The following is a 27334-nucleotide window of genomic DNA, read 5'->3' as shown; positions in this document are numbered from 1 at the left end:
AAATCTGTGAAAGTGTACTAGCTCCCTAAGTAAGAATGTGACCCCTAGAAGTTTCTCATTCTTTGACCAGTATGTACTCAACCTCTGGCAAGTCATCAAAATACCATGTAAGTGCTTCTATCACTTTATGACTCCAGTGCTTCTGCTCCAGGACTATATTTTTCTGTATTTGCCTCTCCAGATTTGGGGTAGCAGTTTGCCCTGAGACCTCAGTTCTCTGATGGGTCCAAGAAAAGTTGTTTATTTTCTGTTTATTCACTTTTCCCTATAAGGATGGGAATGTCAGCTTCCATGCTTTTTACATGTCAGTGTTGGAACCAGAAGTCTGTTTAAGATATTAATGACAAACGTCTTTGTAGTAAATTATTTGGAAAACCAAAGTAATTTTGTGCTTTCTGTTAGATCACTGTTTTAGTCTTTTTTTCTTTCACAGTTTTGTAGTACATTGTAAATAATTTGATTTTTCAGTAGGTTCCAGGAAGAAGGTGCATTTTGGCAGCATACATGACGCAGTACGAGCTGGAGATGTAAAGCAGCTTTCAGAAATAGTGGAACGTGGAGCCAGCATTAATGAAGTTGATGTTCTCCATAAGTTTACCCCTTTACATTGGGCAGCACATTCTGGCAGTTTGGAGGTAAGGAACTATACATACCACTAAACCGAGGTTAAGTTTATAGCTATAACAGTTTTGTAAATTTAGCAAACAGGGCTGAGACTTCTGATAGGTACTGCATATATTTTCTTTTCAGTCATAGTCGTTTAATATTTGGGTATTCCACTTTGCTAGGACTTTATAACAAATTATCCCAAAATTTAGCGTAATAAAATAATGATTTAGTTATACTCGTGAACAAACGTAAGAATTTGTATCCCAGAGACAGCTTGTCTCTGCTCCATGATATTTGGGGCTTCAGCTGGAATATTAAAAAGCTGGGGCTAGATTCTTCTGAAGGCTTGTTCACTCAAGATGTCTCTGGTGGTTGATGCTGGTTATGGATTAGGCACCTTAAACTTCATCCCTGTGGGCCTGTTTGTGAGGACTCTATATGTGAGCTGGTTTGTACTTCCTCACAATATGGTGACTGGGTTCCAGAGGCAAGCATAGAGGATAACTTGGAGTGGGTAATATAATGAATACATATTCTAACATTTTTGCTTTAGTAGCGTCAGATTTTAGAAAAGAAATAGAATGTTGCAGGTACATTTGAAGTCCCTAAGTACCCCTCTCAGGTGCCATTCCTCTGCTTCCAACTCCAGAGATAACTATTACCCTGATTTTGGTGTTTATTATTCCCATCTATGTTTTATGCTGTTATTACATATGATTATATCAGTTTTGAATGACATTATACATTATATAAATGATATCACATTATGTGTATTATTCTTTAGCTTGCTTTTTTTGTTTAACAATATGTTTTTGAGTTTTAGCCGTGTGGTTACATATATGTACTCTAGTTCATTTCCTTCAGCCATGTTGTTTTTCTATTCTTAGACTGGTATCAGAATTTATCGGTTTTTGTATTGTTGGATATTTATTTGGTTTCAATTTTTAGCTAGTACAAACTACTTAGTGAGTGTTTTAATGCAAATCTGAACCTTGGGCTCCATCCTCGTAACCATGTCCTTAGATTTAATTAATTTTATTTTTTTATGTGTGTATGTGTCTTTATAGCAGCATGATTTATAATCCTTTGGGTATATACCCAGTAATGGGATGGCTGGGTCAAATGGTATTTCTAGTTTTAGATCCTTGAGGAATCGCCACACTGTCTTCCACAATGGTTGAACTAATTTACACTCCCACCAAAAGTGTAAAAGCATTCCTATTTCTCCACATCCTCTCCATTATCTGTTGTTCCCTGACTTTTTAATGATTGTCATTCTAGCTGGTATGAGATGGTATCTCATTGTAGTTTTGATTTGCATTTCTGTAATGACCAGTGATGAGCTTTTTTTCATATGTTTGTTGGCTGCATAAATGTCTTCTTTTGAGAAGTGTCTGTTCGTATCCTTTGCCTACTTTTTGATGGGGTTGTTTGTTTTTTTCTTGTAAATTTAAGTTCCTTGTGGATTCTGGATATTAGCCCTTTGTCAGATGGATGGATTGCACAAATTTTCTCCCATTCTGTAGGTTACCTGTTCACTCTGATGATAGTTTCTTTTGCTGTGCAGAAACTCTTTAGTTGAATTAAATCCTATTTGTCAATGTTGGCTTTTGTTGCAATTACTTTTGGTGTTTTAGTCATGATGTCTTTGCCCGTGGCTATGTCCTGAATGGTATTGCCTAGTTTTTATTCTAAGGCTTTTATGGTTTTAGGTGTTACTTTTAAGTCTTTAATCTATCTTGAGTTAATTTTTGTATAAGGCTTAAGAAAGGGATCCACTTTCAGTTTTCTGCATATGGCTAGCCAGTTTTCCCAGCACCATTTATTAAATGGGAAATCCTTCCCCTGTTGCTTGTTTTTGTCCTGTTTGTTGAAGATCAGATGGTTGTAGATGTGTGATGTTATTTCTGCGCACTCCATTCTGTTCCATTGGTCTATTTATCTATTTTGGTACCAGTACCATGCTGTTTTGGTTACTGTAGCCTTGCAGTATAGTTTGAAGTCAGGTAGCATGATACCTCCAGCTTTGTTCTTTTTGCTTAGGATTGCCTTAGCTCTACAGGCTCTTTTTTGGTTCCATACAAAATTTAAAGTACTTTCTAATTCTGTGAAGAAAGTTAATGGTAGCTTGATGGGAATAGCATTGAATCTGTAAATTACTTTGGGCAGTATGCACATGCTGTTTTATCTGCCTGTCTCATCTCTTCCCACTGGTTACCTGGTTGAAATCCAGGTCAGTCAGTATCCACTTGGTAAAGCTTTCTGTTTTCGCCCTCAATATCTCCCAACTGGTTACTGACTCCTTATTGCTACCTCTAAATCTTATAAATTTTAAAAAGTGTATCACTTTAAATTTTATTCTCTGTTAGATTTTGAGCTCTTTGAAGATACCATTTGAGTCTTATTTGTCTTTTTTTCCACAATACCTAGCGTAGTGTCTAGCATATTATAGGAGTCACATCATAGGTTCACAATAAATGTTTCTCATTTTGCTGAATTTGTTGAATTAAATTTATTTGTTCATATTTTTAGTGTCTAGCACAGTGCCCAGCAGATGTTCAATAAATATTGGTTGGATTTTTTTTTTTTTTTTTTTCAGATAGGGTCTCGCTCTGTTTCCCAGGCTGGAGTGCAGTGGTGTGATCTCAGCTCACTGCAACCTCTGCCTCCCAGGTTCAAGCAACTCTTCCACCTCAGCCTAACATGTAGCTGGGAGTACAGGTGCATGTGCCACCATACCTGTCTAATTTTTTGTAGTTTTGGTAGAGATGGGGTTTCACCATGTTGGCCAGGCTGGTCTCTAACTCCTGACCTCAAGTGATCCACCCGCCTTGGCCTCCCAAAATGCTGGGATTACGGGTGTGAGCCACCATGCCCCAGCCTGTTTGTTGGATTTTACCAAACATAAACAGAAACCAAAGATTTTAGTGCTTTCCTCTATTCCCACTTAAAGGTCATCTCCTAAATTTTTTTTTTTTTTTTTTGAGAGGGAGTCTTGCTCTGTTGCTGTCTTTGCTCACTGCAGCCTCTGCCTCCTGGGTTCAGATGATTCTTCTGCCTCAGCTTCCCGAATAGCTGGGACTGCAGGCATGTGCCACCACACCCGGCTAATTTTTGTATTTTTAGTAGAGACAGAGTTTCACTATGTTGGCCAGACTCGTCTCAAACTCCTGACCTTGTGATCCACCTGCCTCGGCCTCCCAAAGTGCTAGGATTGTAAGCGTGAGCCACCGCGCCTGGTCCTAAATCTTTACTTGAGCACTACATTAACACCTTTACAGTTTTCCATCCTTTCTGAATTTTCTTAAGATTTTTGGTATTTATATATTGGTTGCGAGAAATAATCACTAAATTAACAATTGGTGAAAACTATGCTTTATTGGACTTCAGTTTTTTTAGATGAAATCTGCTCTTGAGCCCATAGTAAACTTTTCATTTCAGATATACTGTTCAACTCCAGAATTTCCATCTGGTTCGGTTCTCTTCTCTGGTCTCTCTTTTCTCTTTTCTTTTCTTTTTTTTTTTTTTTTGAGACGGAGTCTTGCTCTGTCGCCCGGGCTGGAGTGCAGTGGCCGGATCTCAGCTCACTGCAAGCTCCGCCTCCCGGGTTTTACGCCATTCTCCTGCCTCAGCCTCCGGAGTAGCTGGGACTACAGGCGCCCGCCACCTCGCCCAGCTAGGTTTTTTTTTGTATTTTTAGTAGAGACGGGGTTTCACAGTGTTAGCCAGGATGGTCTCGATCTCCTGACCTCGTGGTCCGCCCGTCTCCGCCTCCCAAAGTGCTGGGATTACAGGCTTGAGCCACCGCGCCTGGCCTCTTTTCTCTTTTCGAGACAGAGTCTGGTTCTATTGCCCAGGCTGGAGTACAGTGGCATGGTCTTGGCTCACTGCAACCTCTGCCTCCTGGGTTCAAGTGATTCTCCTGCCTCAGCCTTCTGAGTAGCTGGTACTACAGGTGCCTGCCACCATGCCTGTCTAATTTTTGTATTTTTAGTAGAGACATGGTTTCACCATGTTGGCCAGGGTGGTCTTGAACTCCTGACCTTAAATGATCCACCTGCCACAGCCTCTCAAAATGCTGAGATTACAGATGTGAACCACTGTGCCCGGCCGGTCAATTGATTTTTAACAAAGATGCAAATGTAATTCAGTGGAGAGCAGATATATTTTCATTAAATGATGTTGGCACAATTACACATATTCATATGTAAGAAAATGAACCTTTTATCCTAAGTGAATTAACACAGAAACAGAAAACCAAAAGCCACATATTTTCACTTATATGTGGGACCTAAATATTGGGTACACATGGACAAAGAGATGGGAACAATAGACACTGTAGACAAAGTAGATAGGAAAGGAGGCAAGGGTTGAAAAACTACCTGTTTGGTAACCTGGTCACTATTTGGGAGATGGGCTCAATAGAAGCCCAAACCTCAGCATCATGCAATATATCCATGAAATGAACGAACTTAGCACATGTACCCTCTGAATCTAAAATTAAAAAAATAAAGAAAATGAAACTTGAGCCATACTTGGTACCGTATGCAAAAATTTACTTAAAACAGATTGTAGATAAATGTAAAACTTATAAAACTTATAGAGAAAAATAGAGAAGAAAACCTTTACAAATCATGTACCTAAGAACTTGTAACCAGATTATATAAGGAACTCTCAGAACTCAGCAGTAAGAGAAAGAAATTTTAATGGGCAAAAGACTTCAATTGACACTTTCTTAAAGAGTACATATGGATGGCAATTAAACATACGAATAGATGTTCAACATCATTAGCCATTAGGCAAATGCAAATTAAAACCACAATGAGATGCCAGTGCATCCCTGTAAGAATAGCAGAAAAAACAAAACCTGAAAAAAATGACAATACAAAGTGTTTACAAGGATATCAAGAAACTGGAACTCCCATACATTGCTGGTGGGAATGTAAAGAGGTATAGCCATGTTAGAAAACAGTTTGGCAGTTTTTACAATAAAGTTGAATATATACTTATTTTATGTCCTAGCAATCTCACTTCTATATAATCACCCAAGACAAATGTAAAACCAGTACATGAATGTTGACAGTGGCTTTATTCTCTAGTACCTGAACAATGCACATAATAGTCTTTCCATAAATATTGTTGAATAAATGAATGACTTACTATGATAATTATTGAGATTGAGGTTTTTTTATATTTTATTGTCATTAGTCTCTGTGATAGGCAAATGATATTTACTTGATAAGCTTTTTTATCAAATAATATGATTATGACTTCTATGACAACGTATCCCAATGATATGATCAATTCTTTTAAAAAGAAAGGTGGTAGAATATACAAACTTGATTATACAAAGACAGTAACACTGTATGTGGTACAGACCTTTAAGTACTGTATTATATTGAGATTTAGATTAATTTTTAAAAATCTTAAAAGATATATTTGACTTCTCTCTCTTTTTTTTTAAAACAATTTGTTTTTTAGAATCACTAGAATAACAATGTTTGCTCCGATGCAAAATCTCTGGACCCATTTAAAGATCTATGTTCAAGATTGAAAACTGGTAGCCTTTGAGTGAATTTGATTCTTAGATCTGTTTTCTTTGGCCTGCACAGTATTGGTCAAACAGAATATTTACAAACATTGGATAAGCATTTCACTCATAGCAACCGCTGACTGTAATTGGTAGTGTCTCCACCTTACAGACAAGAAATATGGTCTCCAGTTTGCCACGGTTCCCACTAGTCTCTATCGTTTACCCACAGTGAGGCCAAATGTTGGTTGCCGTGTCACTGTGCTTGTGCTTTTGTTTTTCTTATACATGGATCTCTCATTCACTTATGATACTTCTTGCCCTACAGTCTGTTATTTTATGATAACAGACCAAATTTAAAAGATAAAAATGTTAAAAACATCCACCTTATCACTTGTTAACATGGTTATTTTCTTAGTGTCTTCATTGGCTGCTCTGGCATGGAGCTGATATCACACACGTAACAACGAGAGGTTGGGCAGCATCTCACATAGCTGCAATCAGGGGTCAGGATGCTTGTGTACAGGTAATAATACCTTATTACTTTTTTTCAGTAAGCTCAATTACTTTAACATAGTTCTATTGGGCTATTGCTATTATTCTAATTATTTGACTCAATAGATTTAGTTTTATGTTCTAAACAATAACTTACTGGATTCTACAACTCAGATATTCTGATACCAGCTATCCACTTAAATAAATGGTATGCAACCAGAAATCCTTTTATCTCTGATGTAGTTGGCTATCTGGGTTGTTTTGTGAGATCTCACAGTCATGACCAGATTATCTCCTTTATACCTTGCTGCTGTGGTCTGAATGTTTGTGTCCTCCAAAATAAATATGTTGAAATCTTAACCCCAAGGTGATGGTGTTAAGAGGTGAGGCCTTTTGGGAGGTTATTAGGTCACGAGGGGTTTGCCCTCATAAATGAGATTAATGTCCTTATGCAAGAGACCTCAGAGAGCTAGCTCACTAGCCTCTTCCACCATATGAGGATGCTGTGAGAAGGCACTATCCATGCAGAATGAGCCCTCACCAGACAGAATCTGCCAGCACCTTAATCTTGGACTTTCCAGCCTCCAGAACTGTGAGAAATAAATTTTTGTTGTTTATATGCTCCCTGGTTTGTGATACTTTGTTATAGTAGTCTAAACAGACTAAGACATTTGGCCATGCCTAAAATTTCGTATTTAATGTATTGCCTGACCAGGGTGACACATTAATATATGGTGGGATCTAGTATATTAGAGTAATTTATTCAGTGTTTTGAAATAGACTGGAATTTGGAGGAATACAGAGTCATATAAGCAAACAGTTGGTATTAGTCCATTCTCACACTGCTATGAAGAAATACCCGAGACTGGGTAATTTATAAAGAAAAAAAGTTTAGTTAACTCACAGTTCCACATGGCTGGGAATGCCTCAGGAAACTTACAATCATGGTGGAAGGGGAAGCAAACACGTCCTTCACAGGATGGCAGGAAGAGAGAATTGCTGAGCAAAGGGGGAAAAGCTTCTTATAAGACCATCAGATCTCGTGAGAACTCAGTCACTATCATGAGAACAGCATGGGGGTAACCACCCCCTGATTCAGTTACCTCCCACCGTGTCCCTCCCATGACATGTGGAGGTTATGGGAACTACAATTCAAATGAGATTTGAGGGGGGACACAGCCAATCCACATCACAGTTCCTGCCAGGAGGAAGCATGAGATTGTTTGAAGGGTCAGGAGCTCTACTCAGTGAGTTGCAAAACGATACAAAGCAAAATCTATAATTAAAGTTCTAGTGAAAAATACAGATGAGAAGAATTGTATAATTTAGGAGGAGGTAGAGGGATCATAAATGGAGGAAATAAAACATCAGTTAAGCCCAAAAGAGTGGGTTGATTTTAAAGATTAAGTGATGAGGAAGTATTATAGAGGCAGGCAATACGTTAGGAGCAAATAAAAATAATAATTGTCATTCATTGAAGATTTATTGTGTGTCAGTCAGTCTCTCATGTGTCATTTCATCCAACACAAACAGTTCTATGAGTTCGCTTTTATATAGGTTACAAAACAGATTCAGACTGTTAAGTACCTTGCCTAAGCAAGTGACAGAGCTAGGATTTGAACCTAGACTTGTCCTGTTAATCTCTATGCTATACTCCTGTAAGAAGCTTCTGAATTGGAAAATTGGGCTATGTTCAGAGGATATACCATTATGTTAGTTTGACTGAGTATAGATTATTTGTGGTGTGGACTGTTAAGAACCATGCTTGGGTAGACCAGTTTTGTAAAGTGCCTCAGAAATAGAATGAAGATTTTGGATTCATTTTATAGAAAGATAGTTTTTTTCCCCCTCCTCAACCCTGTGATTACCTGGAAAGAAAAGAGAGGTTTTGTTTATGTTTTTGTTTTTTGAGACAGGGTTTTGCTCTGTCGCTCTGGCTGGAGTGCAGTGCCTTGGTCATGACTCACTGCAGCATCAACCTGCCGGGTCCAAGTGATCCTCCCATCTCAGCCTCCCAAGTAGCTGAGACCACCAACATGCTTCACCACGCCTGGCTAATTGTTTTTGTAGAGATGTCTGTCGGGGGTTTCTCCCTATGTTGCCTAGGCTGGTCTTGAACTCAAGGGCTCAAGTGATCCTCCTGCCTTGCCCTCCCAAAATGCTGGGATTACAGGCATGAGCCACTGCATCTGGCTGTGAAAAGAGAGTTGATGATACATTATATGTGTGTGTGCGTGTGTGTGTGTGTGAATATGTCTATATATATATATTTATACATACACATAAGCATCCACATGGACATTAACAGGGGAATGAGATAATGAAAACAGTATTTCAGGGAATTATTCTAGCAAAATGTGTCCAGGATTACTAGGATGAAGGAAGAGTTTAAAGACAAGAAGGTCAGTTAGAGATTTTTTGCTGTAATCACGAACCAGAGAGGGTAAAAATAGGTGGTGGCAGAGGAAAGAAAGAAAATGAGCTAAGATATCTTGCAAAGCAAACATTGACAGAGTGTAGTGAAAATTCAAATTTTGAGTCAGAATAACATAATTATGATGGAATGAATAGGGAAATCTGAAAAGCAAGGAACACTGGGAAGACAGATGTTGATTTCAATTTGGCATACATTGAGTTTAATGTGTCTGTAGGTCATCCAGGTAGAAGAGGGTCCAGGCGGTTGAAAAGGGGGCTGGAGATAAAGATTATAGGAATGGTGAAGTATAGAAGAGTCTCAAACTCCTGGGCTCAAGTGATCCTTCCACCTCGGCCTCCCACAGTGTCAGGATTACAGGCATGAGCAACCGCTCCTGGCCGGGACTAATAATTCTTTTAAGCCAATTACTCTGTATATGGTATAACCCATATATAGAAACTGGGCCAATTGCAAATGCAGATGGGACCTCTTTAGATGTACTTAGAAACTTGATTTGGAGCTTAGAACTCGTCACTTTAATAATTAATTCTTTTATTGAGTCCAAAAACCTGTTAACCAAGGATTCTGCTTTTGAATTAGTGAACATTTAAATTTCAGTTTTATTAGGTTAGAATTAAAGAATTTAACTTAGTGGCTATCTGTGCTCATGAAAGATGTGTCTTATAAATTATATACACATGCTCAAATCAAAATGTAAAACCAATATTATAAATGTCTTCTAGGCAATGTTAAAACATTTTCTTGAGGCCAAAGTGGGTGGGAACACGTGCTGCTGGGAGTTGTTGCTTGGCGGCACGGGGCTGAAGGCTAGCAAACCGAGTGATCATGTTGCACAAACAAATTTACTATTCAGACAAATATGACGATGAGGAGTTTGAGTATCGACATGTCATGCTGCCCACGGACATAGCCAAGCTGGTCCGTAAAACCCATTTGATGTCTGAATCTGAATGGAGGAATCTTGGCATTCAGCAGAGTCAGGGATGGGTCCATTATATGATCCATGAACCAGAACGTCACATCTTGCTGTTCCGGCGCCCACTACCCAAGAAGCCAAAGAAAGGAAGCTGGCAAGCTGCTTTTCAGCCTCAAGCTTTACACAGCTGTCCTTACTTCCTAACACCTTTCTGATAACATTATTATGTTGTCTTCTTGTTTCTCACTTTGATATTTAAAATATGTTCCATATACTGTTGGAATGTGCTACTAACGGCTTTGCTTCTTGAGTAGAGCCACCACCACCATAGCCCAGCCAGATGAGTGCTCTGTGAACCCACAGCCTCAGCTGAGTATGATCCCAGAAGCCACGATGTGCTCTGTATCCAGAACACAGTTGGCAGATGGAGGAAGCATCTGAGTTTGAGACCATGGGTGTTACAGGGATCATGTAAACTTGCTGTTTTTGTTTTATCCTGCCAGGTGTTTTATCCTGCCAGGTTTTTGTTTTATCCTGCCAGGCGACTTGTGGATTTATGTTTCAGTGTACTGGAAACTTTCCATTTTATTCGAGAAATCTGTTCATGTTAAAAGCCTTGATTAGACAGGAAGTTTCTATAATCTTAAAAAACAAAACAAAACAAAACATTTTCTTAGTATTAGCTAAGAATTTCTTACGATTTGCTTGTAGCACACATGTAAGAACATACATAATTTAGCTATAGATTAATAAATTGCCTTTGTATAATCTGCATCTGCGTTTATGGTTTAACATCTATACTCATGTAAAGTCGTTCCTATTTCTCTATTTTTAGGCTCTTATAATGAATGGAGCAAATCTGACAGCCCAGGATGACCGGGGATGCACTCCTTTACATCTTGCTGCAACTCACGGACATTCTTTTACTTTACAAATAATGCTTCGAAGTGGAGTGGTGAGTGGCTCCTATTAATATATGCTAATGTATGATAATATAGATGGAATAGCATTTGGTAGTCTAGTTGTCTCTTCCTGACTTTTTAGATCTCTTATATGACTTTGGGAAGCTAATTTAATTTTTCTCTCTACCTTTTCTATCTTTAAACATAGAAGCAATAATTCAGACAAATCTTCTCTTCTCCCCCAAAAAACAATTTAGTATTACAAAGTACTTGAGAGGTTTTGGGTTCTTCATGCCAGTTCAGAGTTTAACTGGTTAGATTACGAAGCTTCAAACAAATCTTAACCAGGTGATTGTAAATCTTTATGAATTTTTGTATGTCTACCTATGTGTTTGTTTTGAAACTCTTATTTCATATACTGATTTAGAAAGTGATTTATTTCTTCAGAAATTTTGTTTATTGCAATATTTAATTTTATCTGTAGTAGTTGTAATAAATAACATAGAAGAAGAGAACTACATATATTGAAGACATTGTGGTGAGAGCTGGTGTTTCTATAGTTTGAGAAAGAGTGAAAACTTATTAAATATTTTTTATTAATTCTGTTTATATTCTCAATGATAGTATTTGATCATTCAATCTATCCCTTTCATTTTATTGGTCAGGAATCTGACTGGTAAGATGACTAGTTAAGTTCCTTTTTAAAAACTATTTTATGTGACTCGTTCTTTTGAAAAGCCTGTTGTATAAAATTTTACTAGTATTTTATTAGCTCATATATTCAAATTAGTGGTTGCAGTGCATTTTTCTATTATGTTAAGTGTTTGCCTTCTTGTATTAAGAGCAGCCTCCAATTCTTATTTATAGAATTAAGCTGCTAGGTTTAGTGTTTTCCCTACAAAATAGGGAGAAACTAAGTCCTTGTGAATGTTACCTCTAGGATCCCAGTGTGACCGATAAGAGAGAATGGAGACCTGTACATTATGCAGCTTTTCATGGACGGCTTGGCTGCTTGCAACTTCTCGTTAAATGGGGTTGTAGCATAGAAGATGTGGACTACAATGGAAACCTTCCAGGTATTTTAAATAAAGCAAATATTTTAGTTTTTCATTGATGTAAACTTTTAAATGTTTGATCTTGTTTAAGAAATTTAAACTGTTGGCTGAGCATGGTGGCTTACACCTATAATCTCAGCACTCTGAGAGGCTGAGGCAGGAGGATCACTTGAGGCCAGGAGTTTGAGACCAGCCTGGGCAACATTGTGAGACCCTCTCTCTACAAAAAAATAAAAAAGTGAAAGAAAGAAGAAAGCTGGGTGTTGTGGTGTGTGCCTATAGTCTAACTTCTTGGGAGGCTGAGGATTTGGGAGCCCAGGGATTGGAGGCTACAGTGAGCTGTGATTGTACCATTGCACTTCAGTACAACAAAGTGGACCCCATCTCTTAAAAAATAAAGACATTGAAACCAATTATTCTGTTAGTCCCTCACAAAATGAAGTAGTGTATATGTTGACGTGAACATTTTTTATCTTACATCACACCATCTTATGTACCTTACATTTGATTGATTTTTTTCTGGAACCATATCAGCAAAAGATAAATTGGCAAAATTAAACATAGATTTGCTCTTCCTGCCAGCAGTTTCCTTCATCTGCTATCTAGTGTTTTTATTTTTTAACTTCACCTCTCTCTGCCTCATAGACAACTTATTTATTTTTAAATTTTTAATTTTTTTTTGAGATAGGGTCTTGCTCTGTTGCCCAGGCTAGAGTGGCAGTGGTATGCTCTCAGCTTACTGCAACCTCTGCCTCCCAGGTTCAAGTGATTCTTATGTCTCAGCGTCCTTCGTAGCTGGGTTTCAGGCACCTGCCACCACGCCTGGCTACTTTTTGTATTTTTAGTAGAGAGGGAGTGTCACCATGTTGGCTAGGCTGGTCTCGAACTCCTGGCCTCAAGAGATCTGCTTGCCTCGGCTTCCCAAAGTGCTGGAATTGCAGGCAGGAGCCACCGCACCTGGCCCAACGTTTTCATTTTTTAAACAGTACTGCATAAATGGAGGATACTAGTTAATTTGCTACTTCAGTTGTCTAACCTACAGTAAAGTGGCCAGTGGAGACCTAGACTCCACCTTCTTTAAAAAGTGGTCTAGAAATTCTAAAGAATTCTAAAGAATAGATCACAGTGAGATTGGAGTGAAAATGAATGAAAAATTAAAGAAGCAAACACAGAAAGAGGAAGGGCAGAATAATATGAACAGGACTGATCAAATCACTTTGCTATTTAGAACCTCCCTGGATCCCTGTGGAGCCTCTGATTCCTTGGCTTGGCATGCTGGACTTACATAATTTGGCTCCTACCTATCTGCATGGCCTCATCTTTCTATATCTTTACATTACTGTCCATGATCATTTTGCTTTTTTCTGAAGTTCATCTTTCAGTGTTCATTTAGTGAAGTCTTTTGGTATGAACTTTTCAATTTTTGTGTATCTGAAAATTTATTTTGTTCTCATTATTTTTACTTTGTATTTTGTAAGTTTTTTTTTTGTGTGTGTGTAAAGTAAAATTTAAATTAAAGTCTCAAAAAACAAAAAGCCCCTCTCTCGGCACTGCCTACAGAGGTGGCAGCCATCTCCTCCTCGGCATCATGGCCACCCTTAGACCCCTTATGAAGCCCAAGATCATCAAAAAGAGAACTAAGAAGTTCATCCGGCACCAGACTGACCGATATGTCAGAATTAAGTGTAACTGGCAGAAACTCAGAGGTATAGACAACGGGGTTCATAGAAGGTTCAAGGGTCGATCTTGATGCCCAACATTGGTTGTGGGAGCAACAAAAAAAACAAAGCACATGCTGCCCAGTGGCTTCTGGAAGTTCCTGGTCCACAATGTCAAGGAGCTGGAAGTGCTGCTGATGTACAACAAATCTTACTGTGCTGAGATGTTTCCTCCAAGAACCGCAAAGCCATTGTGGAATGAGCTGCCCAGCTGGCCATCATAGTCATCAACCCCAATGCCAGGCTGCGCAGTGAAGAAAATGAGTAGCTACCTCATGTGCATACTTTATGTTTAAATAAAACTGTAAAACCTGCAAAGAAAACCCAAAAAACCAAAAACCAAAAAAAAAAAGTCTTTTGTGCTAGGCTTCCTTCACTTTTTCAGACTGCTTTCAATTGCTCCATTTTCGCATATGGTATTATTTATGGTATTATTAGTTTTTCTTTAGTTTTAGTCTTTCTGATGGATGTATCTCATTGCAGTTTCAAATTTACATTTTTCCTGATGACTAAAAATGTCAAACATCATTTCATATTTTTAATGGCTATTTGGTTATTTTTTTGTGAAGTAGGAGTTCAGATCTTTTGCCTATTAGCTGTTGGAGTATGTCTTTTTCTTATTGAGTCATAGGAGTTCTTTATATATTCTAGATACAAGCCCTTTGTCAGTTACATTTATTACCAATATCTTTTCATGCAAATATCTTTCTGATCTTTCTACTCTATGGCTTGCTCTTTCATTCTTTGGTATTTTTTGATAAATAGAGGTTTTAATTTTTTTTTTTTTTAAATGGAATCTTGCTCTGTTGCACAGGCTGGAGTGCAGTGGCACAGTCTTGGCTCACTGCAACCTCTGCCTCCTGGGTTCAAGCAATTCTCCTGCCTCAGCCTCCCGAGTAGCTGGGATTACAGGCGTGTGCCACCACACTAATTTTTGTATTTTTGGTAGAAACAGAGTTTCACCATGTTGGCCAGGCTGGTCTCGAACTCCTGATGTTGTGATCCACCCACCTTGGCGTCCCAAAGTGCTGGGATTACAGGTGTGAGCCTCAACACTTGGCCAGAGGTTTTAATTTTAATGTAATCCATTTTAATAATCTCTTCCTTTGTAGTTAGTGCTTTTTGTACTTTCCCTATTCTGTGATCATGAAGACATTCCTTTATGTTATCTTTTAGAAATTTTATTATCTTACTTTCACATTTATATTCCCAATCCTCCTAGAACTGACTTTTCTGTGTGTAATACAAGGTAGGGGTCAGTTTTATTTTTGTATTGTCCTTTATCAAGTATACTTGATCATTTTTGTTAGTCTCGTCTGGTCATTAAAAAATCCAATTGTTTCTTTAAACAGGTATAATTCTTTTATTTATAACCAGGTAGAGTATTTATAATAATATAGATGTTAAGAAAGAATGTGGCCTTAGGTCTAGGCTGCTTGTGTTCAAATCACTCTCATAAAATTATTTTTTATTGATAAGTGTACATATTTTTGGTGTACGTGTGATAATTTGATACATTCATGTAATGTATAAAGATCAAATCAAGGTAATTGGGGTAGCCATCCCTTAAATAGTTCTTTTCTTTATGCTAGAAACATTCGAATAATTTTTTTCTAGTTATTTTGAAATGCACGATAGATTATGGTTAACTATAATCACCCTACTGATCTGTCAAACACTAGATCTTATTTCTTCTACCGAATTTTATATTTGTACCCATTAATCAACTTCTGTTCTTCCTCTCTCCATGCTACCCTTCTGGCCTTTGATAACCACCAATCAATTTACTCTCTATCTTCATGAAACCAGCATATTTTAGCTCCCACATATGAATGAAAACATATAATTATATTTGTCTTTCTGTGCTTGACTTATTTTACTTAACATGATGACCTCCAATTCCATCCATCTTGTGGCAATGAGAGTATTTCACTCATTTTTGTCTGAATCATATTCCATTGTGAATATACATTACATTTTCTTTATTCATTCATCATTGATGTACACTTAGGTTGATTCCATATTTTGGCTATTGTGAATAGTGTATTAATACACATGAGAGTGCAGCTATCTCTTTGATATAATGACATTTTTTTCTTGTGGATATATACACAGTAGTGGAATTAACTTATAGTTTATATAATATAAATCTAGCTACTCTTGTTTGTTTTTTTCTTCTAGTTGCATGGAATATCTTTTCCGTTCCTTCACTTTCAATCTATGTGTATCTTTATAGATGAAGTGGGTTTTTTGTAGGCAGCATGTAGTTGGGTCATGTTTCTTTATACTCTGTGCCTTTTAATTGGCGAGTTAAGTCTATGGACATTCAGTGTTGTTATTGGTAGGTAAAGACTTACAGCTGCCATTTTGTTGCTTGTTTTCTGGTTGTTTTGTAACTCCTATGTTCCTTTCTTCTTGTCTTTCTTTGTGGTTAAGTGATTTTCTCTGGTAGTATGTTTTATTTTTTGCTTTTTATTTTTTAGTAAATATAGGTTTTGCATTGTAGTTACCATGAGTCTTACATTTTATAGATATAACAGATTATTTTAAAGAGATGACAACTTACCTTAGGTCACAAAGAAAGGAATAGAAACAAGGAAAAACCAAAATGCCCTACATGTTAACTGTTTCTCCCCCATTTTGCCTTTTTATTGTCTCTATTTACATATTTTTGAGGTTTTTTGTTTGTTTTTTTGAGATGGAGTCTCGCTCTGTTACCCAGGCTGGAGTGCAGTGGTGCGATCTTGACTCACTGCAACCTTCTCCTCCTGGGTTCCAGAGATTCTCCTGCCTCAGCCTCCCAAGTAGCTGGGTTACAGGCACCCACCCCCATGCCAGGCTAATTTTTGTATTCTTCATAGAGATGGGGTTTCACCATGTTGGCCAGGCTGGTCTCGAACTCCTGACCTCAAGTGATCCACTCTTCTTGGCCACCCAAAGTGCTGGGATTACAGGTGTGAGCCACTGCGCCCCACTTATTTATATATTTTTGTATTTCCTATCTCTTAACAGGTTGCTATAGCTATTATTGTTTTTGTTAGATTTGTCTTTTAGTCTTCATACTGGAGTTATCACACACCACAGTTACGTTATTGGAGTATTCTAGGGTTGTCCATGTTTTTAATTTCACCAGTGATTTTTATACCTTCAAATGTTTTCCATTTGCACATTAGTGTTTCTTCTTCCTGATTGAAGAACTCCCTTTAACATTTCTTACAAGATGGTTCTGGTGATCGTAAACTCTCAGCTTTTGTTGTCTGGGAAAGGCTTTCTGTCTTCTTCTTCTTGTTTTTTTTTGGTGTTAGGAATATTTTAACCATATATCTTCAATATTATCCATCCAGGACCAAAGTAAGTTCTGATGCAGGAAATGAGTGAGTTTCACAGCTTTCTGAGCCCCTACTTGACCCAGGAAGCCCAACTAGCCCTCCTCTGAGTTCCCCGTCTAAAACAGGATACCCCAACTGCTATTGGGAACTGGGCGGCAGTCGTTCTGGCTACTTCCTGCTGGTTAGGGGCGAAGAAGGGGTCCTGCAGTTGTTGTGTCCTCCAGAGGGGAACATTTTAGGCCAGTCAGGGACCAGCAGGTCGATCTAGGGGTCCTCGGTAGAAGCCGTGAGTTGAGCTCATTTGAGGTTCCATTTGTAAGAGCATTTGTAGCTTGATGGCCTTGATCCTGGAGGAAACAAATTTGACAAGGAGGTTAAAAATGCAAGGCCCAAAGACGAGTAATAATAGGATGGCTGTCACAGGGCCTAGAAAGGGGAGGAGCCCAGATATCCATTGGTTAAACATATTCCAGGGTACTGAATGTTCAAGCTCCTTCTCCTCTTTTAAATGTCTAACAATATCCTGTAATTTTTAGTGAGCTTCAGGTTTTAAGGGACATTGCCTTTGATAAGGAAAAGTGGTGGGGTCTTTTAGCCTGGTTTGAATTGAATGGGCATTCTTTGTCTTTCCGAATTGTCCTTCTGAGGCCCAGACTTCAGAGTTGATTCCTTCTTCAAGTAGGGGACAACAAATGGGTAATTTATTCCTTATATTCATGTAGATAATAGCCCCAGCTTTGGCTAATATGTCCCTTCCTAATAAGGGTGTGGGACTTTTGGGCATAACAGGAAAGGCATGTGAAAAGAGCAAAGTCTCCTGATTGCAACCGAGGAGGTGAGAGTAATACCTGGTTACAGGCTGTCCTAAGATTCCTCGAATAGTAACGGACTTTGAGGACAGTCATCTGGGGCAGGAGATTAAAACTGAGATGGCCGTGCCAGTGTCTAGGAGGAAGTCCACTTCCTGGCCCTAAATGGTCAGACTTACCTGGGGCTCTGTGAGGGTGATGGCATGAGCTGGCCCTTGCCCTGGCCACCCTCAGGCCTGTTGCTGAATCATCTGTTTGGGCTTCTGGCCCAGATGGCCTTCGTCCTCTGGGGTAGTGTGCCTTCCAGTGATTGCCTTGGCGTATTGGACAAGGGCGAGGGGGCTGTTTGTTTCTGGTTAGACAATCTTCCTTAAAGTGTCCTTGCAAACCACACTGATAACAAGCCCTACTAGGAAATTGGCTTGCTCCTCTTTTGGTTGCCTCTGAGCCACCAGGGTCTGCCTGTCTGAGGGCCATGACTAAGGCTGTAGACTTTTTCTTATCTCGCTTTTCCCTTTTGGCCTGTTCCTCTTGGTCCCTGTTACAGAACACCGAGGTTGCCAGGTTTAATAATGCCTCCAAATTTTGTTCGGGGCCTAAGGCAAACTTTTGGAGTTTTCTCCTAATGTCAGCCGCTGATTGGGTGATAAATTTATCCTTTAGAATCAGTTGGCCTTCCAGGGAGTCCGGAGTTGGGGAGTTGTGCTTTCTTAGGGCCTCCCTTAGTTTTCTAGAAAAGCCGAAGGGTTTTCCTCTTTTTCTCTGCATAATTGTGGATAACATTGAGTAGTTCATAGGCTTTTTCGTAGTCTTCCTCAACCCTTCTAAAATGCAAGTTAGCAAATGCCTGTGGCTCTAATCTGCATGATTTGAGTCAGTATCCTAATAAGGGTCTACAGTGGGTACTCTCTGTTGCCCTGTGGGGAATTTTTCCTTTTCCTCCAGGGTCATTCGATCATTTACCTGGGTAAGATACCATAAATCTCCAAATTGCTGGGCTGCTGCTAAAGCTGCCTCCTTTTCAGTAGGACTTAAGGTCTGATTAAGGAACAACATGATGTCCTTCCATGCTAGATCAAAGGACTGCCCTAACCCTTGTAAAACATCTATATAGTTATAGGGATCATCCGAGAATTTCTCTAAATCTGCCTTTATTTGTTTTAAATCTGAGAATGAGAAGGGTGCATGAAAGTGAATGGGCCCAAATTCTCCTCCTACTGTTTGTAAGGGACATAGTTTGGGTGCCTGGTTTGTGGAGTTTGTGTTCTCTTTCTGGGGTGCCTTTAACACTTTGGTGGGGCTGGATGGAGGAGAGTCAGTGGGGTAGGAGAGTGGGGCTGAGGGAAGAGGCCCTGAGTATAGAGGTAACTGTGAGCCTCTGTCATTTGGGCAAAGCTTGCAGGCTTGGCACAGGGCAGTATTGTCATGAAGGGCAAAGAAAGCCTGTACATAAGGAACTTCACTCCATTTACCTTCCTGTTTACAAAAAAGAGCGAGTTGTAGAAGGATGCTATAATTAATACTTCCCTCAGGGGACCAAGTTTCTCCATTTTGTAAGGAATACTGTGGCCAGGCAGTGGTACAGAAGAAAATTAGCCACTTCTTTTTTAAGGTTTCAGGGTCAAATTTGTCCCAGTAATTCAGGATACATCTTAAGGGAGTGTCCGGTTTGGAAGGTGTGGTGCTTATCTGGAATTTTAAACACAGGGATGTTCGCACCCTGGTTAGTCCTGGGACTCGTCTTCCCTAAGGGCATCCCCTAAGGGTCAGGTCCAATTGTGTTCAAAGCTCATGGTCCCTTTTCCTGAGCTCTTCATCTACCGGATTTAACCATGCTTACCGGTGGGATGGAAACTTCCCTTGCCCCTGTCGTGCACCTGTTGACCACTAAATGGGGCACAAGGACTGTTGGATTTATTGTGTTCCTTCTGCCAATGCGTCCTACCTGTTCCAGGGTGGCAAGGCCTGGGTCTGGGACACCACTGATGCTTGCATGCTAAAGCCCAGTTTATGTGGTCCTGGCTATAAAACTGTCCTTCAAGGAGAAATCTCTGACTTAGTGACAGGAGGTGTATAGTAAGCTTAAAGGGGGTGGTGGATGTCCTCTAGGCCAGGGCCGAGAGAACAGCTGCTGTACTTTAGCCTTCTGTCCCCACTTGCCATCAAAGGAGTAAGCCCCCCTCTCAAGGTGGTAGCAGTATCCTGTGTCCCAACTGACTGTATTTTCTTCCCTCTAATACCAATTATTGAATGGTTGAAACAACAATGGCTTTAAGACCCATGCCTATGCACCACAGATTGTACTTGAGAGGCCCCAAGAAAGGGGTAAGTTTATCTGGGGAGCAATGGAGGAAATGTCCTAAGGCTTTTCTACTATCCACATGAAAATTACAGACCTGTCTTTAAATTGTCCTGATGTGGGGGACCATACACTATGGTGGGGAACTGGCCCTTCAAAATGGCCATGAAATGGCGACACTTGCCTAAACCCTGGAGGGCACCATGAACAGGGATCTTCTGGGCACCACCCCAAGAATTCAAGACTTCTAAATAGGGAATCTTGATCCTGCCTAGGGGGAATAACCTTGCTTGTGAGATGAGGAAAGAAGTCTAGCCGGCAGACATTAGGACCCAGGAGGCAGAAGGCAGGAGACAGATGTGGCTGTCTCACGCTCAGTAACCCATGCAGGGAGAGATTCTTGCGGGACCATGGTCTCAACCAGGATATCTAGGAGACTAAGACGTCCACTGAGCACTCCTGGGTGTGCTTTGGGACCACCACGGAAAGCGAAAGAATTGGAACTGGTTCCAGGCCAACCAATGCTCCCAACGCCAAAGGGTCGGGGGTTGTTAGAGAGCCCTTTTCCAGACAGCCTGACACCCATGTCTTTAGTGTGGTGGCTGCGCTAATTGCCTTTAAGTGACTGACAGGTGCCCGGTTTAGCCTCTGAATTCTAAGGAAGGACAGGACGGAATAGGAAGCGAAAGAGGTCTGATTGTACTCACCACATGACGATGTAGATGCCTTTCCTGGAGACTTCTGGCTACCTCGCAAAATATAACACCTAAGGTTCTTGCCTAGCCACGCCAAAGAATTGGTGTGGCAGCTGACTGCGGTGAGTCACGAACCAATAGAGAGAAAAAGCTGTAGGCTTTATTGAGCAGAGTGAAAGTACGAACTTTCCACAGCGTGGAAGGGGCCCGGAACGGGTAGCCCTTCTGTCTTCTTTATAGTTGAAGAAGCTTTGCTGGATTCTTGGATGGCAGGATTTTGTTTTGTTTTGTTTTGTTTTTTTCCTTTCAGCACTTTGAAAAGGTCCTGTTCCTTCCTGACCTGTGTGGTTTTTCTTGAGAAGTTTTTTGCCAGACAAACTGGGGCTCCTTTATATGTTATTTGTTTCTTTATTGTTTCTGCTTTTAAGATCCTTCCTTTGTCTTTGACCTTTGAGAGTTTGATTATTATATGCCTTGGGTAGTCTTACTAGGGTTGAATCTGTTTGGTGTTCTGAGACCTTACTATTTGTGGATATTTATATTTATCTCAAGCTTCAGAAAGTTTTCTGTTATTATTTCTTTGGATAAACTTTCTACCACTTGTTCTTGCTCACTTTCTCTTGAACACCAGTAATTCTTAGACTTGGTCTTTTGAGATAATTTTCTGTTTCTGGTAGGTGATTTTCATTTCTTTCCATTTTTTTAATCCTATGACTGGGTATTTTCAATTAGCCTATTTTTGAACTCACTGATTCTTTCCTCTGCTTGATTCATTCTGTTATTGAGAGACTCTAATGAATTTGTTAGTTTGGCAAATATGTTTCTCAATTTTAAGATTTCTGTTTGATTTTAAAAATTATTTAAAATCTTTTTGTTAAATTTCTGTGATCAGTTTCTGAATTGCTTTTCTGTGTGTTTTTTTTTTTTTTTTTTTTTTTTGAGATCACTAAGTTTCCTTAAAACTGCTATTTTGAATTCTTCAAGAACTCACATATCGCCATCTTGTTGGAGTCAGTCAGTGGTTTATTGCTATGTCTGTTTGGGTAGGTTGTGTTTCCCTTGGATGTACATCTATGTTTTTGCATTGAGGGATTGGTTTTTCCAGTCTTTGCTGTTTGGCTTCTTTTGTTTTTTATGGGGTATGTTCATTTAGAGATTCTTTGTGATTTTCTTGTTGATTTTCTTTCTTTTTCCAGGTAGGTCTCTGCTTCCTTTTTGGCCCTAAATGGCACCTCATGCTCAGGTTTGCCTTGACTCTAGTAAATAAGCCATCAGAGTGTAGCCCATTCCAAACTGGGGAGGTCCCAAAAGGGATATCTCAGCAGTATGGGAATGCTTGCTAGCAGTTTGTGCCGAGGGGACCTGTAGAAAGAACCTTAGTATGGTGATGCTAAACAGGCACTCTGATTTGGTGTCTCCTTTGGCTTAGTTACAGAGCAGAGTTTCCAGGACTGAGGATGGTAGTCCTACCTCTCCCCTTTGTCTCTGGCTATTCTCAGGGATATATTTGTCTTCAGGCACTCCTAGTGCTTCCTATGGCTTGAGGCAGGGACAGGTCTTATGCCAGGGAGCCCAAGATGATAGGGAAGCCGCTTACTTTGATCTCACTTTTTCCAGTATAAAAACTGTGAGTTGGGGGAAATTTTCATGAGCTTTGTGCTGGGCAGAATTGGGGGAGGCATGTCTTGGATATGGAAGTCCGATTCTGTTACTGTCTGCTCAGAGGTTTTTCACTTGACTGTGGCCCCAGGACCTGTCTCATCCTCATATTTGAATTCTGGGCTATTGCTAGTGATAATCTCAGTGCTGTATATTTGTTTTTGTTTTCTTTAGTAGAGCGTGAAATTAGCTTGCGTCTTCAGGGCCATTTTGGAAGTAGAAACTCTCTAAAAAATTTTTATTAATTTGACATACGTTTATTGAGCACATACTATGTGTCAGTTCTTCAGGGTGCTGGAGATATTACAGCAAATAAAAGACAAAGTCCTACCTACATGTGGTGGTGAGGGGAGAGACAGATAATCATCTAAATGAATGAGCAAAATATATGTTATATAGAGATATGTGTTTAGATAAATGTAAAGTAGGAAAGGCGAGTAGAGAGTATGAGAGGGGATGAAATTTGAAATAAGTCATCAAGAAAACCTTCACTGAGGAAGTTACAATTGGGTAAACACCTGAAGGAGTTAAGGAAGCAGATTTTGTGGATATCCTGGAGGAAGAACATTTCAGGTAGAGGTAACAGCAAGTATAAATCTCCGGAGGCAGGGATGTGCATGGTGTGTTTGAGTAATAGTAAGTCAGTGTAGTTCCAACAGAAGTGAGGGGGTGAATATTAGATGTTATGGTTGGAGAAGTAAGAGGAGCCATTAGAGGGTTTGTTTGTTTTTTCTTTCCATCTTTTCTATCTTTCTCAGTATGTTGCCCAGTCTAGACTCGAACTCCTGGGCTCAAGCAAACCTTCTGCCTCAGCCTCCTGAATACCTAGGACTATAGGCATGTGCCACCATGCCCAGCCTTGTGGAGGGTTTTGATCACAGGAGTGACATGATCTGACCTGTTGTTTAAAGGGATCATTTTGGGCTGGGCACGCTGGCCCATGCTTGTAATCCCAGCAGTTTGGGAGGCCAAGGCGGGTGCATTGCTTTAGGCCAGGAGTTCGAGACCAGCCTGGCCAACATGGTGAAACCCTGTTTCTACTAAAAATACAAAAAATTGCTGGGTGTGGTGGCACATACCTGTAATTCCAGGTACTTGGGAGGCTGAGGCACCAGAATCGCTTGAACCTGGGAGGTGGAGGTTTCAGTGAGCCAAGATTGTGCCACTGTACTTTAGCCTGTGCAACAGAGGAAGACCCTGTCTCAAAACAAAAATAAAAAGATCATTTGGCTGTTGTGTTTATAATAGACTGCAGTTGAGGGTGTGGTAGTGGCACGGGTAAGAAATAGGAGAGCAGTTGGGAACCTGATCCAATAATTCAGGCTACTATTTGGGTTGGCCAGTATAGAGGCAGCAAAGGTACTGAGAAGTAATCAGGTTCTGTGTATATTTTGAAGGAGCCAGTAAAATTTGTTGATGGATTAGATGTGGGGAGTAATGGAAAGGGGAGTCAAGGATGGCTCCAAGGCTTATGGGCCTGAACAATGTTGAGAGAACTTCCATTAACCGAGATGGGGAGACAATATAAGGAAAATGTGTGTGAGGAGGCTAAGGAGCTCAACTTTTGACTTATGTTAGAAATGCCTATAAGACTTTTAAGTGTAAATGATGAGTAAGCAGTTAGAGGAATCTGCAGTTTCGGGGGGCAGGGGTTAGTATGAGGGGCAGCTGAGGGAGGATAGATTGATATGTGCCAGCAATTTATCTTCTGGACTTCTTATCTGGGACTTCTTGTTTCGCCTGAATTATACTGGCCACTTGGGCATTACCCTGCCTCTCCATAATCAAGATATGTGAATTGGGCTTATTTCCCAAGTGGTCATTTCTTAAGTGTAAAGACTGTCTTGGTCTTTGTAATCATTGCCTCGAAGCTTATAACAACTCCAGATTCATTCCTTTTTTTTCCCCCATAAAATTTTAGGTTATGGCTGTCCCTGAGTCTCATCCAATATACTTCTTTCAGGGATTCCTTAAAATTTCTTGTCTGTTCATAGCATTCCTGTTTGTTTCTTTACTTTTTTATAGCTTTAAAAAATACCTTTTCTGTTATTTTCTGAAAGGCTATAAATGGTGAAGTCAGTGTATATACCTAGTCTGCATTTCAATCCATTCTTCTTGTTTATAATAAAAAGAATAAATTATTATAGAAAAGTGACAAATGCATAGTGATAAAATAATATTCTTATTTGCAGAGTGATTGGTTTCTTCCATTTTTTCCCAAAATTTTACTTATTTTACTTACATAATAAGCATATAATTATATCATGTAATTATAAACTGTATAATTGGGATTTCACTTTCTAAGATAACTTTCTGGGCCTGCTCTTTGGTGACCCTCATCTGGTCTCTCTAGACTCACGGTAAGTGTAACTATTGAACCATTTACTCACTGCTTTGAAGTGACTAGAAGGCTGACTATAAAGAAATACAGGCTGGGAGAAAGGTTTCATCTCTGCTCCTGTCATTTGGGGCAGGGATAGTTATCTCCCTATGAGGAGTAGAGCTAATGTGTTATTTCTTTTTTCAAGTTATTTTAGTTTCAATTTAAAAAATAAATTCTGCCAGGCATGGTGACTCCTGCTTGTACTCTCAGCCACTTGTGGGGATGAGGTGGGGGGAATCCCTTGAGCCTAGGAGTTGGAGGCTATAGTGAGCTATGATTGTGCCACTGCACTCCAGCCTGGGTTACAGAGCAAGATCTTGTCTCTAAATATATACATACATACATATTTTAAAAATATTAAATTTTTTTTCTTTCCTTTAGTTCACTTAGCAGCCATGGAAGGCCACCTTCACTGTTTCAAATTCCTATTCAGTAGAATGAGCAGTGTGACACAAGTTTTAAAAGCTTTCAATGATAACGGAGAAAATGTATTGGATTTGGCCCAGAGGTTCTTCAAGCAGAACATTTTACAGTTTATCCAGGGGGCTGAGTATGAAGGAAAAGATTTAGAAGATCAGGAAAGTAAGTAAGTGATATGTTCTAGCATATAATGTAATGATGATGATGATGATACAATGATATAATTTCATTGATGTAGAATCAATGAAATAGGAAAAGAAGATATAAGGCAAATGTTATATATGTTATATGTAAAAATATAAACATGTTTAATATATAACATATTAAAATTTATTACATATCATTGCCGATACATTCATCCAGATTCTTTTTTTTTTTTTTTTTTTTTTTATACTTTAAGTTCTAGGGTACATGTGCATAACGTGCAGGTTTGTTACATATGTATACTTGTGCCATGTTGGTGTGCTGCACCCATCAACTCGTCAGCACCCATCAATTCGTCATTTATATCAGGTATAACTCCCAATGCAATCCCCCCCCCCATGATAGGCCCTGATGTGTGATGTTCCCCTTCCCGAGTCCAAGTGATCTCATTGTTCAGTTCCCATCTATGAGTGAGAACATGCGGTGTTTGGTTTTCTGTTCTTGTGATAGTTTGCTAAGAATGATGGTTTCCAGCTGCATCCATGTCCCTACAAAGGATGCAAACTCATCATTTTTTATGGCTGCATAATATTCCGTGGTGTATATGTGCCACATTTTCTTAATCCAGTCTGTCACAGATGGACATTTGGGTTGATTCCAAGTCTTTGCTATTGTGAATAGTGCCATAATAAACATACGTGTGCATGTGTCTTTATAGCAGCATGATTTATAATCCTTTGGGTATATACCCAGTAGTGGGATGGCTGGGTCATATGGTACATCTAGTTCTAGATCCTTGAGGAATCGCCATACTGTTTTCCATAATGGTTGAACTAGTTTACAATCCCACCAACAGTGTAAAAGTGTTCCTGTTTCTCCACATCCTCTCCAGCACCTGTTGTTTCCTGACTTTTTAATGATTGCCATTCTAACTGGTGTGAGATGGTATCTCATTGTGGTTTTGATTTGCATTTCTCTGATGGCCAGTGATAATGAGCATTTTTTCATGTGTCTGTTGGCTGTATGAATGTCTTCTTTTGAGAAATGTCTGTTCATATCCTTTGCCCACTTTTTGATGGGGTTGTTTGTTTTTTTCTTGTAAATTTGATTGAGTTCTTTGTAGATTCTGGATATTAGCCCTTTGTCAGATGAGTAGATTGCAAAAATGTTCTCCCATTCTGTAGGTTGCCTGTTCACTCTGATGGTAGTTTCTTTTGCTGTGCAGAAGCTCTTTAGTTTAATCATATCCCATTTGTCAATTTTGGCTTTTGCTGCCGTTGCTTTTGGTGTTTTAGACATGAAGTCCTTGCCCATGCCTATGTCCTGAATGGTATTACCTAGGTTTTCTTCTAGGGTTTTTATGGTATTAGGTCTAACATTTAAGTCTCCAATCCATCTTGAATTAATCTTCGTATAAGGAGTAAGGAAAGGATCCAGTTTCAGCTTTCTACTTATGGCTAGCCAATTTTCCCAGCACCATTTATTAAATAGGGAATCCTTTCCCCATTTCCTGTTTCTCTCAGGTTTGTCAAAGATCAGATGGCTGTAGATGTCTGGTATTATTTCTGAGGACTCTGTTCTGTTCCATTGGTCTGTGTCTCTGTTTTGGTACCAGTACCATGCTGTTTTGGTTACTGTAGCCTTGTAGTATAGTTTGAAGTCAGGTAGCGTGATGCCTCCAGGTTTCTTCTTTTGACTTAGGATTGTCTTGGCAATGCGGGCTCTTTTTTGGTTCCATATGAACTTTAAAGCAGTTTTTTCCAATTCTGTGAAGAAACTCATTGGTAGCTTGATGGGGATGGCATTGAATCTATAAATAACCTTGGGCAATATGGCCATTTTCATGATATTGATTCTTCTTATCCATGAGCATGGTATGTTCTTCCATTTGTTAGTGTCCTCTTTTATTTCACTGAGCAGTGGTTTGTAGTTCT

At 39.5% G+C, this 27334-nt stretch overlaps 1 protein-coding gene and 1 pseudogene across 4 annotated transcripts in view; both read left to right on the top strand.

Annotated features, from left to right (window-relative positions):
• ANKRD42 (ankyrin repeat domain 42) overlaps positions 1–27334 on the top strand; it is a 69701-nt gene that overhangs the window by 4220 nt on the left and 38147 nt on the right. For 2 of the 4 annotated variants that reach the window (XM_030918807.1, XM_030918808.1), the window contains exons 2-6: positions 469–635; positions 6558–6665; positions 10823–10942; positions 11830–11965; positions 25218–25418. In XM_030918807.1, coding sequence (XP_030774667.1) covers positions 469–635; positions 6558–6665; positions 10823–10942; positions 11830–11965; positions 25218–25418 — 732 coding nt within the window. Of the gene's footprint in view, positions 1–468; positions 636–6557; positions 6666–10822; positions 10943–11829; positions 11966–13172; positions 15730–25217; positions 25419–27334 lie in introns of those variants that run through there. The other 2 variants (XM_010362858.1, XM_010362859.2) reach the window with 2 other exon arrangements.
• On the top strand, positions 9897–10202 carry LOC115893538 (annotated as a pseudogene).

This window comes from Rhinopithecus roxellana, chromosome 15 (assembly GCF_007565055.1).
Source record: "Rhinopithecus roxellana isolate Shanxi Qingling chromosome 15, ASM756505v1, whole genome shotgun sequence".
Lineage (NCBI taxonomy): Eukaryota > Metazoa > Chordata > Mammalia > Primates > Cercopithecidae > Rhinopithecus > Rhinopithecus roxellana.
Note: the sequence above shows the minus strand (reverse complement) of the source record. Positions and strands in the feature narration are given on the sequence as shown.